Raw genomic sequence first — 25,093 nt, 5'->3', positions numbered from 1 at the left:
TCCTCTTCTACTGAAGTCATCTGGAGTTTTGCTATTAACTTCAACAGGAGCAGGATCATGCCATTTGCCATTGCTTACAAAAAGCAGCCCTAAAGAGTAAAAGTATTATAAATGTACATATTTATTATTTCATAGCATGTACAGTAACTAGACAGTAAGCTCCCAGAAACAGGGATCTTGTCATTCGTGTTTGCATATTGCAGAAATAGTGGGTGAAGTCATGGCCTCATTCCAGTCAATGGCAAAATTCCCACTGACGTCAATGGGACCAGGATTCCACAGTGCTGACACTCACTAAATAATATTAATACGGTGCAGTATCTTTTCTGTGGGTTTGTGTTTGAATTTTAGAATAACTAACATATTTGAAGAGACTAACAAATACAGATGTGGCCATAAATTGTTTCATTTCTGTGACAGAAACCATTTCTTTTCTATTGCTATTTAGGTTCCAAAATGAACAAGTGGCCTTAATTTGCAAAACTGGGAAAAATACTTGGGATCGGTATGCTATTTCAGAACCACACAAGGCATGATAGATGGCTCAGATACAGAGCTCTTCTGTGCTTCACATGCTTTTGTTGTAACATATTTACATATTCTGCCAGGGCCACAGCCAGGATTTACAGATTCTTGGTCAAAATACTGAAGCAAGCCCTCCCAATTTATGATCCGAACACCTACAATATGGACCAGGCCACACATCCCTCTCCGTCAGAAGGGTCCTTATTGGCTTCTCCACCCTTTTCCTTTGTCTCTGGTGTCCTTGTGCACCTCAGCACAAATCCAGCACAGAGCACCCTGCTGGATTTGGGGCCAGCCTCTCCATCAAACCTAGACTTGGGACAAAGCAGCAGCCATTTCCCCTGGCAGTGGCCCTGGTTTCTCCTTTTTAACATGCCTGTGCTAACCTGGATGAGATATAGGAATAATGCTGTTAAGAATGCTTAATAACATACTACCTGCAGGGTAAGTTATACTCATAATGTTGGGCACTAGTAACCATTCAGCAAGGAAGAACTACCTATACCTTCTTCTGTGACACTACTAATCAAGAGAGCTGGGCAACCTCTGTGAAAAATGTTCCGTGGATATTTTCTTGAGCTTGGTAACGAATTTATTTTGGCCATGCCTTCACCATGCATACATGTACTTTCTACAACTATATGAGCAGTAGAGTTTCACTGGCACAAACTATGGTAGAAATCATTCGCAGAAACCAAATCTTTACATTTGTACATCTGGGTATTCAGTCAGATGCACTGACCCAATCAGGGAACAGAAACAACATTTAGCTGTGGGTCTTAGCTGAACAGTCACAAGTAAGCAGCATGTCCAAGTCTTGAATATTGAGTATCAAATTATTGCAGCAAACTGTTAAAAAAACAAAACTGGGGAAAAAATGAGAGAATAAATTGAAGGAAATCACAATGGCTCAGAAACCTTCAAGAGCACAAGAAAAAGTTACAGTCACTGTGGACATTATTCCTGGTGAATTATACACGCAGCTCTGCAAACAACATCCCCAGAAGCACTTCTTTTAGGACCTGATTGAAAGCCCACTGGAGTCAATGGAAGTCTCTCCATTGTTTTGGGCACTGGCTCAGGCCCGGGGTGCGGTCTCATCAGTGCTAAGGAAAAATTGTTGGATTATATATGTAACCCTTCTGCCCATCAGAGTTGGCAGCAACAAGGGCCAGGTTCAGTATCTAGGGGTTCCATTTCAATAACACAATGCAAAACCGGCTCGAGCCCCCACCCTGTGACCTGGGACAATTACATACCACCCCCCTGGGCGCCTCTAAGAGGCAATACTTCCCATCTAGAAAGCACAGAGCCTGAGTGTAGCAAAAGCCTTTTAATAAAGGAAGGAAACAATGCACCATTATGCTGGGGAAACACCACAAACAGGATTCATAACACAAACCATGAGCAAAAGACCCACCCCCAAGTAAGTTTGGCAGTGTCCTTTTCCCCTCAGAGTCTTAAGTCCAGCAACCCAGCAGTCACCACACACACAGTTTCTGACCTTGGTCAGTGCAGCCCCCAGAGTTCAGAAGTTCATCTGCAGAGTTTACCTCCCAGCCTGAGTGGAAGTGGAGGGAGGTATGGGGGGCACCTTACATGCTCCGCTGCTCGGGTCGATGGCCGAGTGATCTGCCAAGTACAGTTCTACTGTCCTTGATTCACATAACTAGGATAACAACTCTTTATTACTCCTACCCCAATAACAAAGAGACTGGGGATCCCACAGCAGCCAAAGTGACCATTTGGGCAGGCAGTCCATCATGTTAGGCAGGGTGGGTGTGCCCATGCAAACGAGATCAGCCCCTGAAGTCCTTTTTCACAGCTCACCACCAGATGTCTGGGTAGAGCTCATTTTGACTCTGCTTACATATATTAAGAATTATTATAAAAGGGCATTTTAATGCAAATTGTATTACTGCTTTATATTAATCCAAAAAGCAAAACATTATTAGCTTCAGATACTTCCACTCAAGCATGTAATAGCCCAGATGCACCATTGGATCTGACTTGAATAACTTCACAGAAATGTGTCTCTCTTCTTATGAGGTAATGTCAGATCATTAATGGAATAATAAATAGATCACTACACTAAGCTCCTGGGGGTGCTCTCTCAGGGCTTACAATTAAACAAACAGGAACCTGCATGATTTTAAATTCTAGGTATAGCATAGCACAGTTGAAAATGAAGAGAAGCCTATGAAGAATGTTTCAATCTTTCTCTAAATAATCTTTTGGTTCACTCAATATTACAGAACCAAAGCTATTCAAATTGTATTCCCTTATGAAAAATAATTGGTGTGAGACTTTCTGTGTTAGTACTTCCATTATTGTGCCAAACATTCATGCCTCATACATGTGACAGATGCAAAGGTTGAGACCCCAGATCTGATCTGATACCAGCATAAATCAGTAACCCCATTGACTTCAGGAGCAATACATGTACAAAATCATTGTAAGTGAGATCAGAATCTGGCTGAGAGACAGCCTGAGAAAACTTTTAAGCCTCAATTGGAATTTAAAGTGAATGCAAATCTAAAGTTGTAAATTAGAACCAGAGAGTACTGTACTCTTTTATCATCTCACATATAAACCTCTTACTAGGATTTTTGTGAACCTCAATCAGCTTTACTTCTTCAAACAGATATGCACATATCTATAATGTATAATGCTGCCTATAGCTTCTGCTCCTCTATATGTGTGTTTCTTTAAAAAAAATTCTTAACAAAAAACTCAGATTGCAGTCTATATTCTTGGCTGTTTCCAAAAAGTACTCTCTTTTCAGAGATGAAGTGAGCTGTAGCTCACGAAAGCTCATGCTCAAATAAATTGGTTAGTCTCTAAGGTGCCACAAGTACTCCTTTTCTTTTTGCGAATACAGACTAACACGGCTGTTACTCTGAAACATCTCTTTTCAGAGTATTTGCCTGCAGCAGTTGGCTGAATATCTGTAACAATGACCTGTGTCTTCAGTTGCAGATATCTTTTGTCATCAGCTTTTTTTGTGTGTCTGGCTAATGCTTGCCTTCCTGCAACTATTACCTATTGGATCATAAATGTAATAATTATTGTTTACAGGCTAAAAAATAAACCTCCACCAAGTGTACCACAAAGGGATTATGCTTCAGGTAAGGATGGCTTAATGGAACGTTAAACTATATATTTTTTCTAAGAGTGTTACAACTGCATATTTGCTCACATTTATCTTCTATGTGAGGTGAATCCTAAACCATTACCAATAACTTATAGTCCAGTTCTTTCTAGTGCAACTTATCGTGCAAAACTATAGACAGCAAACTGTGGAGAGCTGCCCCAATGGGAAGAACAAATAGTAAGAAGTAGTTGATAGCAAGTGCCCCTGCTAGCTGACTCTCCGAAGCAGCTTTCACCTACTCTATGGAATCCATCTCTAGGCCATTCCCAACAGGGCGAAGGCTCCATATCCAGCCATGCTGGATGGAGAGCCAGTCCAATTCAGGGCTTATGATGCTTGTGAAGAGAAAGGAAAGAAAGAAACTATGGGCAAATAGGTCTCCTTCCCACAATAATGGAATCTGATGTTGGTGCTAATATAATGATGGCATCAAACATTATCTTCAAGTGTGAGTGGAGCTATATTTGTTTATTTTACACCTTCACTGCCTGCAATTTTGTTTTACCTTTGTTTTGAAGTGTTAAGAATTGTTTTGTTAAGGAGAAAATAAAGTAAAACAGCAGCAGACTAGGTGGGGAGTGACTGGAAGTTGTCAATCTAATAATCGTTCAGTGACTTCCATAGCCAGTTCCAAGTGGACAGGCTTCCACATCCTTAAAACTATCATAATTAATTGGCATCCAATTTGGAACTTTACCAGAGAGGCCAAGAACTGAATTGTCAAGAGGGCTGAACGAGCTCTTCCTCTCTCTTCATTTCCTTTAAAAAAAGGGAGACACGGGCATGGCAGTGTGGGGAAGCTTGCATTGCTACTATTCAGACTGGGGATAAGTAGAGGACTGCGTTGTCCAGCGCATCCATCTGGAACTCTTTCATGAGCACTCTCAATTAATTTCTAAAACCAAATAAGCAACAAAAGCAGAATTCTAATTGCCAACACTGTTCAGCCAAAACCAAATGTTTCTGGCACAAACTTTCAGGAAGAGTGTGTGTGTGTGTGTGTGTGTGTGTGTGTGTGTGTGTGTGTGTGTGTGTGTGTGTGTGTGTGTGTGTGTGTGTGTGTGTGTGTGTGTGTGTGTGTGTGTGTGTGTGTGTGTGTGTGTGAGAGAGAGAGAGAGAGAGAGAGAGAGAGAGAACCTGGAATGCAACAGAGCCATTCAATCAGTAGTTAAGATGAATGTTTGTGATCACTATTCTATTCCCTTAAATAACTCAAATGTTTGGTTTAGAACATGCAGAGGATGAAGATGAACAATGGTCTGATGATTTTGTAAGTATATTTTCCTGGGGTCATAAAGCAGTTACTCTTTCAATTAGGACCACACATAATGAAAGTTTAGTTCTGAATCAGATAATTTCAGGCAAATTTACATTTCTACTATTAAAATCCTACTATATTCACGAGGTTGAAAATTTTCAAAAGCAGCCACTGATTTAGGTGCCTCGATTTTTGGGTACCCAGCTTAGAAATACCTGGGCCCAACATTCAGAAGCATTGTTAATGATAGCTGTAGAGGATTAGCAAATTTAGGGTTATGGTGTCTCATCTTGAGCACCCGAAAACGGGGCAACCAAAATTAGTGGCCACTTTTGAAAAAACACTGGCCTATTCTTAATTAGAAGATTTACAGATACTTTTAGATTTCACTTATTCATCAGTGTTGTCAAATTTGTGGTTAGTGACTTATTTTTGGCATCGCTTATTTCGACACTGGTAGCACCCACAATGTGTTAGGCATTTTCCAAACACTAGAAAAAACACAGGGTGAAAACTTGCCCCATTGAAGACAATGGCAAAAGTCCCATTGATTTCAATAAGTTCAGGATTTCACCTATAGTTCCTGCCCCCAGAGACCATACAACCTATATAAATTCACTCTCCTCTATTGTAAGATTTGGTCTCCATTTTCTGACATTTCAAATATATTTAATATTTATCCATTTTCCTTTATTCCATGCTACTTGAGGTGGACCCTCTACAGAATTCCAGGTCTGAACACCCCTAAATTTGCCTAAATTTGAAGAAAGTTCAGATCCAAACTTTGTAGCTCAGGACAATCTCTAATTCTTTTATGTTTGAGATGCCCAGATTTTCCTTGCATAAAGAGTGTGAAGATTATTCATTAACCCTTAGAAAACTAGCTAATTCCCAGGTAGATGTCACCTGGTGAATGGCTATCTTCTTGGGCTTTGGTGGCGAAGCCCTATCAGGTAGGGTAGAGGATGGTAAGGTCTCCTCAGGACTTTAGAGTGAAGCAAATCATGACCCATCCTGCCACAGGGCGAACACTCCTGATTCTACAACTTGCTTCCCTAAAGCATGCTGTTTCCTCCTGGTGCTAGTTCCTGACCTCTCCCTGAAGACCAGGAACCAGAACGGGGAGATAGAGGTCACATCATCAGCTGAGGTTGAGACTGGGAAGGGGCTGGTTCCCAGGGCTGGTGGAGAAGCAGAAGTCTGTTGACTCACTGATGCGCGGGGGATGCAGTCCCAGCTTAGCAGAGGGCCTGTGGAGATGGGAGAGAGAAGGCAGAAATAGGAAGTGAGAGGTCTGTGGTGTTCCAGTGGTGATGAGAGGAAAGCATGGGGTACTGAAAATCAGGGTGTTAGCACTTTGTTAAATCCTTTCTCTCCAGAATAAAAATATTCTAAATATGTTTTATGATGAAATAGAGTAACACTAATGAAGTTGACCATGTTCATAACTGTCATATGACAAGCAAGTGTTTTTGTAGGTTAGCAAATAATGCAACTGGTGTGATGTTTGAGTGTTACTTCCACGAATGAAACTCCAAGTGTTTTACAAAGTAAGAAATGGGAAGCTGTATGTTTCTAGGACAGCGATTATGAAAATCCAGATGCCCACTCTGATTCAGAGATGTATGTGGTCCCAAGTGAAGAGATCTGTGATGACAGTTATGAGCCCCCTCCAACCGAGCAAGAGAAAAAGAAGATTCCCTCATCATTTTCATTTTCAAGGGGAGAATATGCAGGTACCTATGAAATCTTTGGTTACACAAGCCTGTCAGTCCCTCAGCTATTGATACCAGTGGCACCATGAACAAACTGAAAAACAAGAAAAGAATTTCAAATGGTGTTAATGTGGTGTAAAGCCCGTCCTTTTCTCAGGAGTTAGCCTCAAAAGGAAGAGGGCCTGTTTGTTCCTGATCCCAATTATCAGGGTGCTTACTTTCTGGAAGGATTCATGGATTTGCTGGGGGGTGACACCCCCCACAGCATTGCAGCTGTCTCCCAAGTTTTTGTTAGTATATTTTGTAGAAGGCCTACAGGCTTTGTGATGAGCACTTATAAACCGAGTAATAAAACAATATGCATGGGAACCTTGGGGAGAAATTTCACTGAGCACGCCCCAGGAATCACCCAGTTAGCCTAATCTGGGGATTGGTTCTTCCCTAGCTAATTTAAGGTCAAGCAGGAAGAACAAAACATTAAAGGACCCCTGTTTTCTATCTTGTTTGTACCCTAACTTGTTAGCCAAGCAAGTGCAAAACAGGGGCCATAACAGTCCCAGAGATCTAAGCCTATACTGCCCTTAACAATTGGGAGTAGGAAGCAGGTAGCCTTAAACACAGGACTGGAAGGAGATGACTCTGCTTATATTGCTCCAACAAACAAACCCTTCTCTTCCCTTCAACATTATATTCTGAGCCAAATACTGGTCCCATTGAAGTCATTGGAAGTTTTTATATTAACTTCAGGTGGACCAAGATTTGGAACATTGGGAAAAGGAATATCAACATAACCATCCCCTCACTGCACACCTCTCCCCCCGTCTCTTTCAGTTTCATTATATGAGGCTCAGATACTGGACATATAGAAGGCACTCGACTACTACAGTGCCAGACAAGTAGCTGGATAGGTAATAAACACATTATTTGCACACACTTCAAATAATGAGGAATTGTATTACCCAGTTCTTTGTAGGTATTTTGGTGGTACCCCAGAGAAGCTGGCCATATCATCTATTTCAGTCTCACCCACCTTGCTGCATGGGAATTTATATGCCACAGTACTTAAGGACTATAGAACATAATAGATTCTTGTCACCTCCAGTCACAGAACATTCTATATGACTTATGCTATAGGCAGAGTAAAGACGCTCAGTTTGCATAGATATTAAAACAACTGTTTGCAGCTAGTGAGTAATTATGTACTAAACTTGTTATTTCCCCCTTCATTTAAAGACAATCGCACTACCCACCAGGAGCCACTACCATGCAGGCCAAGTCAGTCTTTAATTAAACCCAAGAAACCATCTAAACCATCTCTGCCATCATCATCTGCCGCTCTGAAACCAAAAATGCCACCCAAGACCAAAGAGTTCAATGAGGATGAGGTAATGTTCACAGATACACAAGTCTTTACAGTACAGATGAATTATGCCCCCATAAGTATCACAAACTACATGCTGCACGTGTTTAATATGCTAGCCTTTCACATCTGACTCCTGTGGCTCAAATCATTACGTAGGTCATAAAAATAAATGCATAGTCTCACACTAGTTTCTGGTGGACATTTATCCACGTCGTAAATCTGTGGGGCCATTCAGCCCACTTAGCATTCTCTGCTCACCAGAGACAGACTGCTGACAGGTGGGAAGGAACAGAAATATTGAGCACCGGGGCAGGGCTACAGAGTACTGAGACAGTAAGTGATCGATCAGCTGTGCCACAATTGGAGCTGTTTGGTGAAGGGGAAATGTCCATGGAAAAGCCCAGCCTTATCCAGCCACAGAGGGAGTTTAAAGAAAAGGAGTACTTGTGGCACCTTAGAGACTAACCAGTTTATTTGAGCATGAGCTTTCGTGAGCTACAGCTCACTTCATCGGATGCATCCGATGAAGTGAGCTGTAGCTCACGAAAGCTCATGCTCAAATAAACTGGTTAGTCTCTAAGGTGCCACAAGTACTCCTTTTCTTTTTACGAATACAGACTAACACGGCTGTTACTCTGAAACCTGTCATTATGAGAGGGAGTTTAGATTCCTGAGACAATCATTGGCGTTAGTTCATCTTGTCCATCCCTGCCAAAACAGGCTTCTGCCGTGTGGTGTATTTGACATAATGCACGCTTAGCTTGTAGCTTTTCTCTGCATTTTTCTCAGGATGATTATATCGTGCCTGTAGATGATGACGATAACTACATTGAACCAATGGAAGGCAGTACCTCACCATCTACAAAACGTGAGTTTTAATCTTTTAAGCACATGATAATTTTACTCTAGGGTAAACACCGTGCCACTGGATGTCTGTTGCTAGGGTTCATAGTAGGGCTGTCAAGCTATTAAAAAATTAATTGTGGTTAATTGCACTGTTAAATAATAATAGAATACCATTTATTTAAATGTTTTTGGATGTTTTCCACATTTTCAAATCTATTGATTTCAATTACAACACAGAATACAAAGTGTACAGTTCTCATTTTATATTTTTGAGTACAAATGTTTACACTGTAAAAAAAAAAAAAAAGAAAGAAATGGTATTTTTCAATTTCCCCATTACAAGTACTGTAGTGCAATCTCTTTATCATGAACATTGAACTTACAAATGTAGAATTATGTACAAAAAATAACTGCACTCAAAAATAAACCAATGTAAAACTTTAGCGCCTACAAGTCCACTCAGTCCTACTTCTTGTTCAGTGAATGGCTCAGACAAACAAGTTTACATTTGCATGAGATAATGCTGCCTGCTTCTTGTTTACAGTGTCACCTGAAAGTTAGACCAAGCGTTTGCATGGCACAGTTGTAGCTGGTGGAACAAGATATTTAGGTGCCAGATGCGCTAAAGATTTGTATGTCCCTTCATGCTTTAAGGGCAGCATTACTACCATTCCAGAGGACGTGTCCATGCTGATGACGGATTCTGCTAGATAACGATCCAAAGCAGCGAGGACTGTCACATGTTCATTTTCATCATCTGAGTCAGATGCTACCAGCAGAAGGTTGATTTTCTTTTTTGGTGGTTTGGGTTCTGTAGTTTCCGCATCAGAGTGTTTCTCTTTTAAGACTTCTGAAAGCATGCTCCATACCTCGTCCCCCTCAGATTTTGGAAGGCACTTCAGATTCTTAAACCTTGGATTGAGTGCTGTAGCTATCTTTATAAATGTCACCTTGGTACCATCTTTGAATTTTGTCAAATCTGCAGTGAAAGTGTTCTTAAAATGAACAACATGTGCTGGGTCATCATCCGAGACTCCTATAACATGAAATATATGGCAGAAGGTGGGTAAAACAGAGCAGGAGACATACAATTCTGCCTCAAGGAGTTCAGTCACAAATTTAATTAATGCTTTTTTTTTTTTTAAACGAGTGCCATCAGCACAGAAACATGTTCTCTGGAATGGTGGCCGAAGCATGAAGGGGTATATGAATGTTTAGCATATCTGGCACGTAAATCTCTTGCAATGCTGGCTACAAAAATGCCATGCAAACGCCTGTTCTCACTTTTAATTAAGAAGTGGGCAGCATTATCTCCCATAAATGTAAACAAACTTGTTTCTCTTAGCGATTGGCTGAACAAGAAGTAGGATTTCGTGGACTTGTAGGCTCTAAAGTTTTACATTTTTTTTGTTTTTGAGTGCAGTTATGTAACAACAACAAAATCTACATTTGTAAGTTGTACTTTCATGATAAAGAGATTGCATTACAGTACTTGTATGAGGTGCATTGAAAAATATTATTTCTTTTATCATTTTTACAGTGCAAATATTTGTAATAAAAATAATAATATAAAGTGAGCACTGTATAATTTGTATTCTGTGTTGTAACCGAAATTGATATATTTGAAAATTTAGAAAAACATCCAAAAATATTTAATAAATTTCAGTTGGTATTCTCTGAACAGTGCGATTTAAACTGCGATTAATCATGATTAATTTTTTGAATTACAATTAATTTTTTGAATTAATTGCGTGAGTTAACTGTGATTAATCAACAGCCCTAGTTCATAATGAAGTGGGGAAAGCACTAAAGAGACTGCAGTCAAGTGAGGGGCAGTGTGGGTCCTGTAGCTAGGAAAGTCCAAGGGCAAAAGTTAGGGTTGTCTTTCCCAACTGCCATGTTTGGCTCCTACCTCTCTTTCCATGACCTTTCACAGTCCTGCACCCCTACAACTGAGAATCTTGGCTTGGTTTGGCATGCCTCTCTTCTCATCCAAGAGTACCGCTTCATTAACATTCTCCACATGCTGGGGTGTCCCGGCAGATTTTTAACAAACAAACGTGGGGATTCATTTTTTACCTCAATTGCACCTGGGGGTTTACTTAGCTGTGCTAAAGTGAAAAGTCAGTTGAACAGTATGTGACTCTGCACTTTCACACGGTTGACAATCTTGGATACTTATGGCAAGGTGGAAGCACTGAGAATAAGGTTACTCACACAAGTCAGAGGCTCTTTTTCTGCCACAGATGAATTTCTCAAGGTCTCTTGACTAGCCCTCAGACCTTCTTTGTATTTGTTCTCATTTCATAGACATGACATTTGTATGTTTGTCTCTTTTTTTTTTTATTTGTTTTAAGCTCCTGTAAACAGATCTACCAAACCAACAAAGTCAGTTCTTCCTAGCTCTACCAAGTCCTCTCCTGCTCCTGTGTCTCCCTTCATGCTAGGTATGCGAAGTTTATATTGGGGTAAAAGGATCATCTTGTAGACACCCTGTTTTGACAATGGGGTTTGGAAATGCAATAGTATGATTTCTGGATGGAAAAAGTGATACTCTGTTGCACATAATTAGGGATGGCTGAACCAGCTCAGACCTTTGCTTATCCCTGGAAACAGCCAACTACTTGCCATTTGTTTCCTCCAATTGGTGGCAATTGGTGCAGGTGGATAATCTTGCTCCCTAACTATAAAAGTAGGAAGTCTGAAAGCCTGCTACGCCCTCCAATGGCAGGTATTCTTTGGAGTGTGGCCCATGCACCGCAGGTTCATCCTCATGCCTCGCTTTCATCTTCAGTGAACAGACAGGCTGTGTCTACACTGCCACTTTCAGCGCTAAAACTTTAGTCATTGAGGGGTGTGAAGAAACACCCCCCTGAGCAGGGCTGGCTCTAGGCACCAGCAAAACAAGCAGGTGCTTCGGGCGGCACATTTCTAGGGTTGGCATTCTGGCGCCGGCCATGCTGCCCCTAGAAATGTGCCCCCGCCGCCCCAGCTCGCCTCCGCTCTGCCTCCGCCTGCTCCCCTGAGCACGCCACCACCGCTCCGCTCCTCCCCCCTCCCTCCCAGGCTTACCGCATGCAAAACAGCTGTTTCACGCGGCAAGCCTGGGAGGAAGTGAGGAGAAGCCGAGTGGCGGCGCGATCGGGGGAGGCGGCAGTGGTGGAGTGAGGTGAGCTGGGGCCGGGATTGGTTCCTCTACCCACCACCCTCTCTCACCTCCACTCTGCCTGCTCCCCTGAACATGCTGACTCTCCCTCGCCTGAGAGGGAGGGGGGAGAAGCAGAGCAGCGGCATGTTCAGGGGAGCAGGCGGAACAGAGGTGAGCTAGGGTGGGGAGGGGTGCGGGGGGGGAGCCACAGGAAGCAATGGCGGGGGGAGAATGCAGCACGCCCGGAGGAGGAAGTGGGGCCAGGGATTTGGGGAAGGGGTTGGGAAGGGGCAGAGTTGGGGCAGAGCTGGGGGCAGGGGGGCGGCCATGAAAAAAAAGCTGGGAAAGCCAAAAAATTTTTTTGTTTGGGGCAGCAAAAATCCTGGCTGGCCCTGCCCCTGAGCAACAAAAATTTTAGCACTGAAAAGCGCCAGTACAGCGCTTCATCACTGGCAGCAATGCTCCTGGCGATAAAGCTACCACTGCTCATTCGGGGTGGTTATTTTTTAATCTCCAGGAGAGCTCTTCCCTGGCGATAAAGTGTGACTACACTGCCCACATCACAGCGCTGCCATGGCCATGCTGTAACGTGGGCAGTGTAGACATACCCATAGATAACATTCTGCTTAGGTGGAATGAGACCCAGTAATCCTTCCTACCTGGGTATTCCCACTGATCTTGTTGCTTGGTCATTTAAAAGGAAATTCTGGAGCATTTAAGATCCTTCCCTACATTCCCACAAGCACCACCCATCTACATGCTCGGAGGTTTTCCAATACTAGGGGGCATTCTGGTGCATAAACTCCAGAGTGGTTGCATGGTTGGGTTTTTTGTTTGTTTGTTTTTAAGTTTAAAGCAAGGAGATCAAATCATCCCAATGTAGGGCTTGCTGGGTCATGTTGCTCCAGAACTGTTGAAGAGGTTGCCCAATAACCCACTTGATGGTAAGTTAGCACAACACTTGATCAGGAGGAGAATGCTGAATAGGACTTGATGATGAAAAGAAAGGAGACCTATCACAGGGGGTAATAAGCACATGTAGGGAGAAACACAGCTCTTTTGACTGCAAGGTAATTATGTAGTGAGGATAGGTCACAAAGCTGGCAAGGGACTTAAAGAACTTCAGGTTATTTATACACACACACACTCCCTCCCTCTCCACACTGAACCTGACAATTCTGACCTAAACTTCTTGTGACTGTCTCATTGCTACAAATAAAAGTACTATTCTGTAAATGTTTTTCTGTATTCTCCAAGTCCTATTAAAAACCTAGCATTAGCCCAAAGCAATTTACTGGGTGTTTTATTTCAAAGATCCATCTGCTCATCTCTTCTATTGCAAGATATTAAGTTACACTTGATGTGTTCAAAACATAAACCTATCACACGTCTGTAAAATAAAAGCAAGTTCCCCTTCAGGTATTTCTGGTTTATAACAGCCATTTTCCCTATATTGTGTTTGAAATAGATCCCTGCACTATAAATCTGTTTTAAGAATGAATAAAACTGGAATAAGCTACTTGTCTTGAATTCATTTCTACTTTTTATTATTTTGCTTTAGTAAAAGTCAGACTTCAAATGGATCAATATAAGCTAAAAACACTTACCGGAACCAATAAATCATTGATCAATTATCTCATTTCAGTATAGGATGCCAAGATGAGTTTTTAAAATATTGAATCCAGACTCAGTCTTACTGAGATTATGTGGATTCTGATAGCTTTGTATATGCTTCTCTTGTTGTCACGTACTGTAAAAGGAAGTTTATTCGGAAAAAGAAAATAAGGACAAAAGCAAAAAAAATGGTGGGATATTTTCTTCTGTAATTGCAAACATGTGTTTAATCCTCTTTAGCTAAGTAGTGCCAGTTGTATGCTGTATTGCTTCCTAGCCATGGCATTAATTGCCCAGAATGTAACCTTTACAAACTAGTTACACAATTCTTACCAAGCATTACGCATATTCATTTTCATTAGGAATTTGTTTAACTTCCAAGCCATAGTTACAAAAGTTCTCTCTGATTTGCGGTTGTATCACATAATTTTTCAGACATCTTTAAACCCCTTTTCAGTGTTGTGATTTCCTGTTAATCACAGTTTCTAAGCAACAATTTTCTTGATGGATTTTAAACAAATAAAACAGCTCCCTCTAGTGGGTATTAGAGTACTTGCCAGATTACAGTTCTGACTTTGCTAAAGTTAAAATATAATACAACCTTGCTTCACTACACTCGGTGAAGCTGGATTTAGATTATGGCATTAATTATTTTAATTTTTTTTTTAATATTCATGATTAACAATCTGTTGGTATTTTTGTGAGCAAGTAAAAACCCTGCAATAATGAGCAGGAGCTCAGAGCTAATAGTGTGGCGATATAAAGGACTCAGACCAGTGGTTTACAGTTCATTAGGTCCCTTCTTCACCAAGGTTAGAGGAAGGTTTAAAGGTCATCCAAGTGTGATAACATTAAAAACTGTTCCTAGTTCAGGTTCTTTTCTTGCCTTTTGCACTAAGAATGGTACAAAAATAAAGGTTATTTGGGTGCAATGTAATTCCTGTAATTGTTGACTGTGAATATGGATTTTTGTCCTTTTCATCGTAAGTTTACAGTTAAAAAGGAGTAAGGCACAGTTTATTATGAATAAGACAAGAAGAATCAGTCCCTAAGTGAGAGCAATCACATGTCCTAAAATTATCTTTTCCCCAGAAGAATCTTATTTTCTCTTTAAAAGCAGAACTTTGATGTAAATTCCAAACTGTATTTCTGTCAAAAGAGACCTGTGATTCTCTTTTTTAACTACAGAATATTTTTTTTTCCCGTTCAGACGTCTATGAGGTTCCTGAAGAAGAGGTAAGACCTTACATACATTTTATGGGTCATACTTCCTGCACTATACATGCATGCTGCAACTTGAAAGCACTGTATCCTGTGGTGCAAAATCATTCAGAATAAATGAGAGAGTAAACCATTGTATCAACTCTTTAATAGAGAAAAAATTGGAACAAACCTATGCCACTGAGAATGGTGCCCCATTCCCCTGGTAACTTCATAACACCATCTCCCTCCACCAAATGGCAGTGAAAACTTGTTCTACTTACTACAAGTTGTTAGGTGGGGTAAGGCTTCCAGCTCTGCTTAATGTGATCCAGTCTTAGAAGCATAGGCCTAAGGGACCATTTTCTAGAAGTGATGCCCCACCAAAGGAAACATGAACTGTTTTGACATGATAATTTTCTTCCCACCTCCCAGTACTGACATGACATATAACTTAGTAGCATGCTTGGGGTTACACTGATATAGCAGTGGTCATTTTCTGGCTACCCCATCTTTACGCATATTCCCAGTAGTCAGTGTTTTGTTGGAGATACATGCTCCAATAAATAAGATATCACAAAGGCAGCTTAAAATCCTATATTAGCACAAATGAATTTTATTAAATATAGATATGACCAAGTTATTAACAGTGCATTTTCTCTTAAAGGAAGAGCCATCACCACCAACAAGCAGGTAATTCATTACCATGAAATTCTGTACATTATTAAAAGTTTCTTATACCTTGTCAAGAAATATACTTTGATAACATGTGAGCATTGTCTAAATATCTATATATTTAATACCTATGTATCTCAATAGAAGAGGTACCGGATTAATAAAATATTGTAATATTTCTTGATGAACTTTCAGAATGAGAACACACAATACATACACTCAAATACATTGTGTTGTCTAGGATTACACAGACTTTTGCCTTTTTAATTCAGTATTTTTTGTATAAGGTTTCTAACTTCACTTGTGTTGTCTTATTAGGATCACTAAACCTCTTCCTCCCAAGCCTGTTCAGAGTACAGGAGGACGTTCCCACTTGCTCAACTCAGCCAAAGAATCCTCTAAACCAGACACTTCTAGGTTAGTTAAAAGCAGCTTTCGTTTCCTCAAGCGTGGAGCAAACACTGGAGAAAGCAGATTCTTCACCACACCTCAGCGTGCCTAGCTATTGCATGGCCTTCAGCCAATGAATTATTATTAGGCCATATGTACGAACTACCTAGGCATGAGGGGGTGAGTTAAGAATGAAATTTCTCAATTAACTCTAAGTATCCTGGCTTTAATGGATTTGCCAGAGGTATAATACTTCCTTAATGTATTTTTTGCTGTTTAACATAACATGAAGCAGGAGATTGCAGTAGCTGATTCCTGCCAACACAAATGATTTGAGGAGTAGGCGAGGTTAGGATGCTTATTACCAAACCCATATACCCATTTTGAAAAGAAGTGTTAGAGCAAGATAGAGGGGCAGCCCTGTCCTCCCCCTTACCAAGGCATGGAGGTTCAGGACAGTGGTAGAACAAATGAAATTCCACCCAGTGGAGTGGGGACACAATTCTGGGACCCAGTGATGGAAGTGAGAACCCCCTGCATGCCAGAGCCAAGCTCCACAAGGGGTCTCTGTGCCCAAGCAAATATGGAGTTTTTAGGTTGGGTGTGATTGAGGGGTAGGGCAAGGCTGGTGGACCCATGAGTACATGACCCCCACCCATGGATCAGGTGCATAGGAACAAAGCTAGCTCTTGCTATAATCTGTTCCTTCCATGTGTCCCCAGGAACATACAGTGCCCGTAAGGGAGTGTGGAGGGGCCAGAAGGAGACAGGGTCTCATCCCCACACATGCCCTACAGAGTAAGTTGGGTGAACTGGGAAAAAGCAGGCTGCCCTCACCCCGTGCATAAGAGGGAGCATGGGGAGTGAAGGTGCAGAGCTGCACCTGGCCTCCCCCTGGGATAGCACGGCTCCACCCAGTCTCCAACTCAGGGCTGTGTGTTAAGGCACAACCTTACCCGGAGCAAACTGCAGCAGAATATAGTAAATAGGTTGTTAGTTATAACTAAGGAATACTATGTATCTTAAAACTTCAGAGAACTTACACCTTTGGGCTCAGCAATTTTAAATGAAATCAGAAAAATATTTACCATTTAAATCATGTTGTGTGTTTTCCAGAAATATTCTTCCTCTTCCCAGAAACCATCCTCAGCAAAAAGCAGTGAGTAGCTAAACACCATTAGAAAAGAATGCATTTAAATGATGAAGGGCAGCGCTGGTATCTGAATTATATACTGCTATTTGTTATTATCTGTATTAGAGAGACAGTATAGAATTGTGGATTACTCTGGAATGTAAACAGATCCAAAGCATCAAAGAGCTACAGACTCATGCCATAATATTATAATTGTGGAATTAAAACTCCAAATGTATCCTTCGTATTCAAAATATTAACATGATTTCTTACAAGTCATGATGGTATGAAAGGAATAGCGGATATATACAACCAAGACGCTGACACTTTTATATCCATGAGTAAGCCCTGTTGAACTGAGTAGATGTGTTTGCGTGAGAGAGAAAATGAACCCTATTTCTGTATTTTCCACCCTTTTGGGTCTAATATCTCCCATATATTGATGGAGAATACATTCATGATCCCCATTAAATCCCCAGTCTACAAATAAAGCCTTTTCAATGGAAAAATTCCAGTGCCCGACCCACGACCTTGATTTTCAAAAGTGACTAGTGATTTTGGGTGCCCAACTTGAAGCACCTTCAAGGATCCTGATTTTCAGAGGGTGGATGATTAACGCTTTCTGAAAATCAGGCCTCTTTTTATATTATAAAAATGATAAAAAAAGATAGTTCAATCTACAAGTTGAAGCATGCAGGGGCAAATGAATGTTTAGCATATCTGGCATGTGACTACCTTGCAACACCAGCTACAAGAGTGCCATGTGAATGCCAGTTCTCACTTTCAGGTGACACTGTAATTAAGAAGCAGGCAGCATTATCTCCCATATATGTAAACAAACTTGTTTGCCTTAGCGATTGGCTGAAGAAGAAGTAGGACTGAATGGACTTGTAGGCGCTAAAGTTTTACATTGCTCTCCAAAACAAAACAGTTACGTGAAAAAAAAAAAATCTACATTTATAAGTTGCCCTTTCATGATAAAGAGATTGCACTACAGTACTTATATCAGGTGAATTGAAAAAATACTATTTCTTTTGTTTATTTTTTACAGTGCAAATATTTGTAATAAAAATAAAATAAAATGAGCATTGTACACTTTTATTCTGTTTCAGAGTAGCAGCCATGTTAATCTGTATCAGCAAAAACAACATCTGATGAAGTGGGTTTTAGCCCACGAAAGCTTATGTCCAAATAAATTTGTTAGTCTCTCAGGTGCCACAAGCACTCCTTGTTTTTTTGTATTCTGTATTGTAACTGAAATCAGTATATTTGAAAATTTAGAAAAAAACAACCAAAAATATTTAAATTGGTATTCTATTATTTAACAGTGTGATTAATCACAACTTTTTTAAAATCTTACATTTAACTGTGATTATTTTTAATCGTTTGACAGACTTATAAGTAATTAAGTTATATTTAATCATGAGAATTAATTAAGAGCTAAAAAGTTAAAAGTTAAAACAATAGAACAAAGTACTTTTATTTCTATTCTGAATCTTTTTTAAAATGTTTGTCAAATTTAATCAAAATCAACAAATTTGCATTAAACGTCTTGATTTTGAAGAAACAGGATTTTCTGATGGGGGAAAAGCGTTCCACTGAAAATTTTTCAGCCAGCTGTAGGTTTTATACGATCATTTCTGAGGCACAGAATCAGTAGCAGAGGTGGGAACTGACTCCTCATAATCTACTCTAATCATTATGCCAAACACACATTATGGCTCTTATGATAGCAAAAGCCATAACTAAAATTAAGTTGGGACCTTGATTATAACCCTCATTTCTCATATGCTCACACCTGAGACATTCTTCTTTGGGGTTTAACCTTTTCATGCTTGATGATGACTTTTTTGGAAAAGCATGAACATGATCCTGTCAGTATTTCTGAGTTATTAGAAAATTAAAAAAAAAAAATTTCATGCATGGCACATCTTGGAGTTAGTTGCTCGCAAGAGTTGCTGTGGAGGAGGGAACTAAGTGTTCAAGACCCCTAAAAGTCACCTCTGTTTACAAGAAAGGAAAGGAAAGATTAAATGAATCTCCTGCCCACTGCTAAAGTCCTCAACTGTGTTTTGGGAGACAGAAACCCAGTACATTTCCTTGTTGTCAAGTGCCCCAACAGTTCTCCCAGATGTCAAAGCCTCTGACTGCTTCTAAAATGTAGTGTTTTCAATGAAAAAATAACTATAGCACACTGAAAATTTGGGCACAGAATAAAAAACACAGTTGATGCTCTACTGATTGTATTAGTGAATTTTTTGTTCCCTGGTCTGGCATGCTATGTGAAACAGGGCATTTTACTGCTGAATTTAGCTCCAGTTTACTATGGAGTACTTGGAGCTTGAGGATCATTAACATCTACCATGCTGGGGTGTTAAGAATGAATTAATTGTTTGTTAAGTGATTTCAAATAGCTGGATGAAATGTACTAGAGAGGCTTAATATAATATACACTCTATACAAACATTTTAGACATTGGTGCAATTCTATATGGTCCATACCAGAACATTTTAGTCCATTCCCCATAGATTCTACTTACATATTTATCTTTTTTACAATTGCTGCATTGTAAGTGTGAGCTGACAAATACTGTGTATTTCAATTTCAGGAGCACGAAAGGAATGAAGCACATAATGATGAAAGTAAGTATTTTGCACTGAAGACATGGGGATTGCTAGAAAGATTTTTGGTCAATATATTATTGACTACCTCAAATGCAGTAGTATGTTCCTTTAAGTTTAAACTGCACCCATCAGTGTTAAGAAAGGGAGTTTAATGAACAGCTAAAGAGCTTAGTCAATGTGAAGACAAGTCAGGAAACAACTTGCTTTAGACTTGAGTTGTTGTTTTTGTACTCAGTGTAAACCAGGAGTTCTCAACCTGCTATAAAAAGTCCATAACCCACCTGTGCCACAGTAACTGGTTTTCTGCATATAAAAGCCAGAGCTGGCATTAAGGGGTAGCAAGCAGGGCAATTGCCTGGGGCTCCATGCCACAGGGGCCCCCACAAAGCTACATTGCTTAGGTTTTGGCTTCAGCCCCTGGTGGTGGTGCTCAGGCTCCCGGGCTTCAGCCCCATGCCGGGGGGCTTTGGCTTTCTGCTCTGGGCCCCAGCGAGCCTAACGCTGTCCCTGCTTGGCAGACTCTCTGAAACCTGCTTGCGGCCCCCTAAGGACTCTAGGGGTCCCTCTGGGCCCCTGGTTGAGAACTGCTGGTGTAGACTATATACAGAGATGCTCTGTACTGGTAGAAGTAGGGCTTTCACCAATGTGACTTACCCTGGAGAGTTATAGAATTAAGACATACTGTACTGCATTGCATTAAGGGTTTGCACTGATGTAGCTACACCAATGCAAATTTCCCAAATCTAGAAAGCTCTTAATCATGAATTCCCCTCCACAACCATTGATGCCCAGTGTCCCCTTACCACAGTCCTTGATGGCAGCAATGTAGTGGAAGCGCTCACCACCACCAAGAAGGGGCTGAGGGAATCTCTCTCCACTCAGAGTATGAAAATAGAGTGATGCATAATCTTTTCTTCAGGGACTATAAGTGCCACCTAAAAACATTTCAGAATGATTATTAAAAAAAAACCCAACGCTCAGATATGTTAAATATTATATACTAAATATGTTGTGTGGGTATTTAGATCACAGCAGCACTGGAGCTCAGGACTTCAAACTTCCCTCTGGTGCAACTCCATCACCATTACCAAGGGCAATGTGAGTAACAAAATATCACTGCTTCTCTTTCATTGTTAATTGCTGGATTTATTAATAACTAAATCCTGCTCTTACTGGAGGCAGCCATCAAAGCAAGAGTTGTCTGTCCATGAACCATGAGTCCAGAGCAAGAGGCATCCTGCCCTGGCAAGAACAAGGTGGGATTGCTGGTTGCAGGCCACTCTACTATTTCTCCAAGCTGGGGCAGTTTGTATACTGGAATTGTTTCCAATTACTATATGCTGCTGCTGACAGAAAACCTTCTGGCCAGCTTGAGACAATCAAATGCTGCAGTGATGAGATCTTCAGCAATACCTGTGCACGTATAAAGTCATGCTCCTTTTCTTACAAACCACCCTCCCACTAGCCATGAGCTGGTTCTTTGCAGGACATAGCTTTCTCACACATCTTGGTATGGTTCCCACCACTACCTTTGAAACCTATATTAAATGCAACACAGCCTCTGCCCCTTTTTCTCTATTACATCAGCCCAAGGAAGGGCAGGATTCAACCCAAAATCCCACCTCTGCCAATAATATTATGAGTAACAGTTAACTATATTCTTGATTGTTCAATGCACTGCATGTGTCTTTTAAATAACCACTTACTTTTTCAATCCTCAGAAAGAAGACACCTAATCCAGTAAAACCACCAGTAAGTAGAATTTGTATTTTCATAATGATACTGTACAGTATCCCACCTGTGATTATTAATATGCTTGTAAAACTGAACTTTGTATAAATAAAGTTTCCTTAATGGGAAGTAAGGAAAGAATTAAGAGTATTTTTGCCCCTTGATTAATTAACATTAATAGAAGTTACACACAGAATTGGAGAGAGGAAGATACACTCAAGAGTCTGTTACCACAAGAATGGCAGAAAATACTCTGGCCTGCCACAGAGACTCTTCTAACCATTAAAAAATGTTTTGGGGTCATCATGAAGGCTTTAATATATAAAATATGTGGAAGCAAGAAGGGTGGAAATCATTTATAATAGCATATATGCAATTAAAGGGAGTCACAAGGACTTGGCTATGGAATGTATATTAACTCAGCAGCAAAGGGAAAAAACACATGTGCATTCCTGAAAACTAATTTAGATTAAATACACCTGGGGTAGTTTTTTCCCCCCCAGAGAGTTATCAGCATATGAATTCTCTTCCCTAGGAGATAGTGGTAGAATACACATTAGTGGGACTCAAGAAAACAAATAAGAATTATTTGGAACCATGTTCTGCCCTCAGATTGCATCCAGAAATTCCCAGTGATGTGTGTAGGAGTTTCCCCTAGGGAATGAGAATAAAATATCATCCTAGAACAAGAGTCATATCTCAAGGTAAAAATGGGCTTTTACCTTGTCTCCCTTGCTCATAAACAGGTTTGGAGTCTTTCCAAGTTTATGTTGCAAAATCTATCTGATCAGATTTACACAATCATCCAGCTGAATTCCTTGTATGAGAAGGCAATGCCCTTATTTCCCCAACCAAAACATCCCTGTCAATTTCAAGCGTACATAACAAGTGGAAAAATCTTTTCTTCAAACTAAACACACACACCCTTTTGCCAACATGTTATATTGCTTTTCATGACCATTTACTGTTGCAACATTGTTAAAGAGTGGGATACTGTTAAATTAATCATATTTTAAGCAAGTTCCTATACCTACCAACAACTGGGATTACTAAAACCGGAAAAAAAAAATTAAAAAGTTCATTTTCAACTCTCTTATTCTGCACTTAGTTCTTATATTTCTTCCAGCTTGGACAATGAACGTTGCAAAATTTAGCTTGCAAATATTACACAGGAGCATTGGTTTAAAAATGTGAACACTATTTTTGTAATAAATATATTGTATGGAAACATTTCTATTGCGCTTAAGCTTTTGGAAAACCCTCTTAACAAAAATCTAAATTTTGATCCAAAATTTAAGTGGATAGTTCTCTACCACGTTAAAAGGATGCTAAGTCTACATTGTGTAGCATGTTTAAGATGCAAACAGAAAACCAATAACCTCTTAATCTAACTTTTGTATGCTATTATTTTATAATGATTGTTTAGGAGTTCGTGCATGTTTTGAGCTCTCTAATATACATGTAATTGTTCTCCACTACAGGTATCGGGGGCTTTTGTATAATACTGAAACAAAGATACTCTATAGCAATGTCTATTTTACAAAATATTAACTGGATGTCATTGAAGTATACAAATGTTTTGATTGACATTTGTTTTATTGTAGAAACCAAGTTTACACCACAAAGAGAATTTAAATGTTACTGAAGGTAAATTATTTCTGTTACACTGAAAAAAGTTCATGTTCACAAGAATTGAACTTTTGCTTTTTAGTGATTTAGAACCTGAATCAGCCCCCGTTACTTGCACTGAGTAGCATTTTTCTCTGCAAGCTGTCCCATTGAAATCAGTGGGGCTGTAGGCAGAGTAAGACTGATCAAAGGGTGAAATTCACACCACAAGAGAGCCATTTGGAGGACGTAAGCGGGCCCCGGGGGCAGAGGAGAATGCCACCGAAAGTGAGTAAGGGTGGAAGAATCTGGCCCTCCTGGTTTCACTTTTTCATTTGCTATTGTTATTAGTTAAACATCCTGTGCTTTAATTCACTAGCATTAAGGGGAAATATCACACCACTCATTTGTAAACAGTCCCCATTTAAATCAATAGGGAGCACTGCCTGAAAATCTGTGGTAAAAATATGGCCCAGTGTGCCTGAGCATTTCACTTATGGAAAAGGCACAGTAAAAATAACGTTTATTCTACAAATTTAAAAAATGAATTAAAGTTGTCATGTCTCACTTGGGGTGATTATTTTTAAAGCTAATCCTGAATCTACAACTTTTTCCATATTACAGAGAAACCTATAGCAGCTGAACGGCGACGAGGTCCCAGCCAAGAGATCCCACTTCCACCTCTACCAACGACAGCCCAAAAGTAAAAGCTACTTTCATTTCCTTTCTTAGAGCTATAGACACTAGACTCACTACTAAGTTTGAACAAAATGATATGAGAGATTCAGGGGGAAGCATTCTTCCCTTTTAAAGTTCTATTTCCTGAGACTTTTACTTCAGTCTTCAACCTCATGAGGGAACATATACATCACCACATACTCTCAGTTATTGCTTTCTTCCATACACATGTTCAGTTATTCAGACGTAGGTGTTAAGTAGACATCCTCATACCTTTCAATAATCTCTAAATATTTATTTCAGGCCATTATTTCAAAAGCTACCAGCCCTACCAAGTAAGTACAATTTATCTTTTAAGTAAGTCTGGGTTTATTTCAATTGCCACATATATATTCATTGGATTCTGAATATGTTGGTCTCTGTAACACATACAAGAATGCGATTAAAATACTCAGCTGGTTGTATGGTATTAACTTAATTAGTACAATTATGCAAGACCAGTGGGACTTACTCGGAAAGTCAATGGGAGTTGGGCACCTAATTCCCCTTTGTGCCTCTGAAAGTCAAAATCTAAGCCAGTTTGGGCTAAATTCTATAAAATTCCATCTGGCTTCCATACCACACAAGACCCCCCAATAGAAAATTTTTCTGGGCTGGTTCAGTTTGCAACTTGGAAGCCAGATGAAGTTTTTATTGAATCCAGCCATTTGTTCTCGCATTACAGAAAAAAATGTAATACTTTCATTATGACTAATGCTTAAGTTCTGCTGTAAATAATACTTTTAAGAGGCAGTTGGAAATATTTCAGTTTACAGTTTCAAATGTAGGGCAAGATTTCCTATATGCAGTTCATTATTTTTACACAGATAGAAATGTAAATTAGATAAAATGATAATATATACCAGAAAGATTTCAGCATTTCCATTATATGGTTATAAATTATCCAGAGAATTTTAATAGGCGGCAGAATTTAGTTTTATGAAGTTATTGGTCACTCTCTTAAAGTGGGATGGATTTTTCTCCTTATTCCTTTAGCCAACAGAGTTATGACAATCCACAGCATTATTGTTTCCTCCTACCTCTGCCCCCAACAAAATAATAGGAATAGTTACACTGGACACTTACACATGTTACACCTTGTTCTTCCCAGAACCGCCAGACACGGCAAACCGCACAACGAGCACTCTTCCACGCAGCAGCATTTCAGCTAGTTTGGAGACTACAGACCAGGTATGAAATTAGCTCAGGGTAAAAAGAGACACATGAGGGAGCAAGTGCCGTCAGGCTCTGTTGTAAGAGGAGTCTTACAGAGAGACCCCTGGCTGTCTGATCCTATACTTCTTCATACCACCTACTCTCAAAGAAAGCATAATCCTGTGCTGAGGGTGCTTGTGGTCCATTTCCTTCCTTATAACAACAACTTTGGCCCTAT

General features: G+C 40.1%; 1 protein-coding gene and 1 long non-coding RNA gene across 13 annotated transcripts in view; one reads left to right on the top strand and one right to left on the bottom strand.

Annotated features, from left to right (window-relative positions):
• The window catches only part of BLNK (B cell linker), a 145,828-nt gene that overhangs the window by 109,215 nt on the left and 11,520 nt on the right, over positions 1-25,093 (top strand). For 8 of the 12 annotated variants that reach the window (XM_037905680.1, XM_007053070.3, XM_037905676.2 and 5 more), the window contains 18 exons: positions 449-505; positions 3,604-3,653; positions 4,909-4,949; positions 6,517-6,673; positions 7,886-8,037; positions 8,805-8,883; positions 11,219-11,308; positions 14,834-14,859; positions 15,491-15,516; positions 15,817-15,915; positions 17,005-17,047; positions 19,629-19,662; positions 20,670-20,742; positions 21,366-21,396; positions 22,980-23,022; positions 23,608-23,686; positions 23,965-23,996; positions 24,812-24,891. In XM_037905680.1, coding sequence (XP_037761608.1) covers positions 449-505; positions 3,604-3,653; positions 4,909-4,949; positions 6,517-6,673; positions 7,886-8,037; positions 8,805-8,883; positions 11,219-11,308; positions 14,834-14,859; positions 15,491-15,516; positions 15,817-15,915; positions 17,005-17,047; positions 19,629-19,662; positions 20,670-20,742; positions 21,366-21,396; positions 22,980-23,022; positions 23,608-23,686; positions 23,965-23,996; positions 24,812-24,891 — 1,192 coding nt within the window. The remainder of the gene's footprint in view (positions 1-448; positions 506-3,603; positions 3,654-4,908; positions 4,950-6,516; positions 6,674-7,885; positions 8,038-8,804; positions 8,884-11,218; positions 11,309-14,833; positions 14,860-15,490; positions 15,517-15,816; positions 15,916-17,004; positions 17,048-19,628; positions 19,663-20,669; positions 20,743-21,365; positions 21,397-22,979; positions 23,023-23,607; positions 23,687-23,964; positions 23,997-24,811; positions 24,892-25,093) is intronic. The other 4 variants (XM_043551103.1, XM_027819480.2, XM_037905679.2 and 1 more) reach the window with 1 other exon arrangement.
• The window catches only part of LOC122461336, a 34,061-nt gene continuing 10,811 nt past the window's right edge, over positions 1,844-25,093 (bottom strand). The window contains exons 3-5 of the long non-coding RNA XR_005226309.2: positions 20,448-20,579; positions 16,977-17,055; positions 1,844-6,187 (exon numbers count right to left, since the gene is read on the bottom strand). This is a non-coding gene — a long non-coding RNA (uncharacterized LOC122461336). The remainder of the gene's footprint in view (positions 6,188-16,976; positions 17,056-20,447; positions 20,580-25,093) is intronic.

Source organism: Chelonia mydas, chromosome 7 (assembly GCF_015237465.2).
Source record: "Chelonia mydas isolate rCheMyd1 chromosome 7, rCheMyd1.pri.v2, whole genome shotgun sequence".
NCBI classification, from domain to species: Eukaryota; Metazoa; Chordata; order Testudines; family Cheloniidae; genus Chelonia; species Chelonia mydas.
The sequence above is the reverse complement of the archived record's forward strand: the minus strand, read 5'-3'. Positions and strand labels throughout refer to the sequence as shown.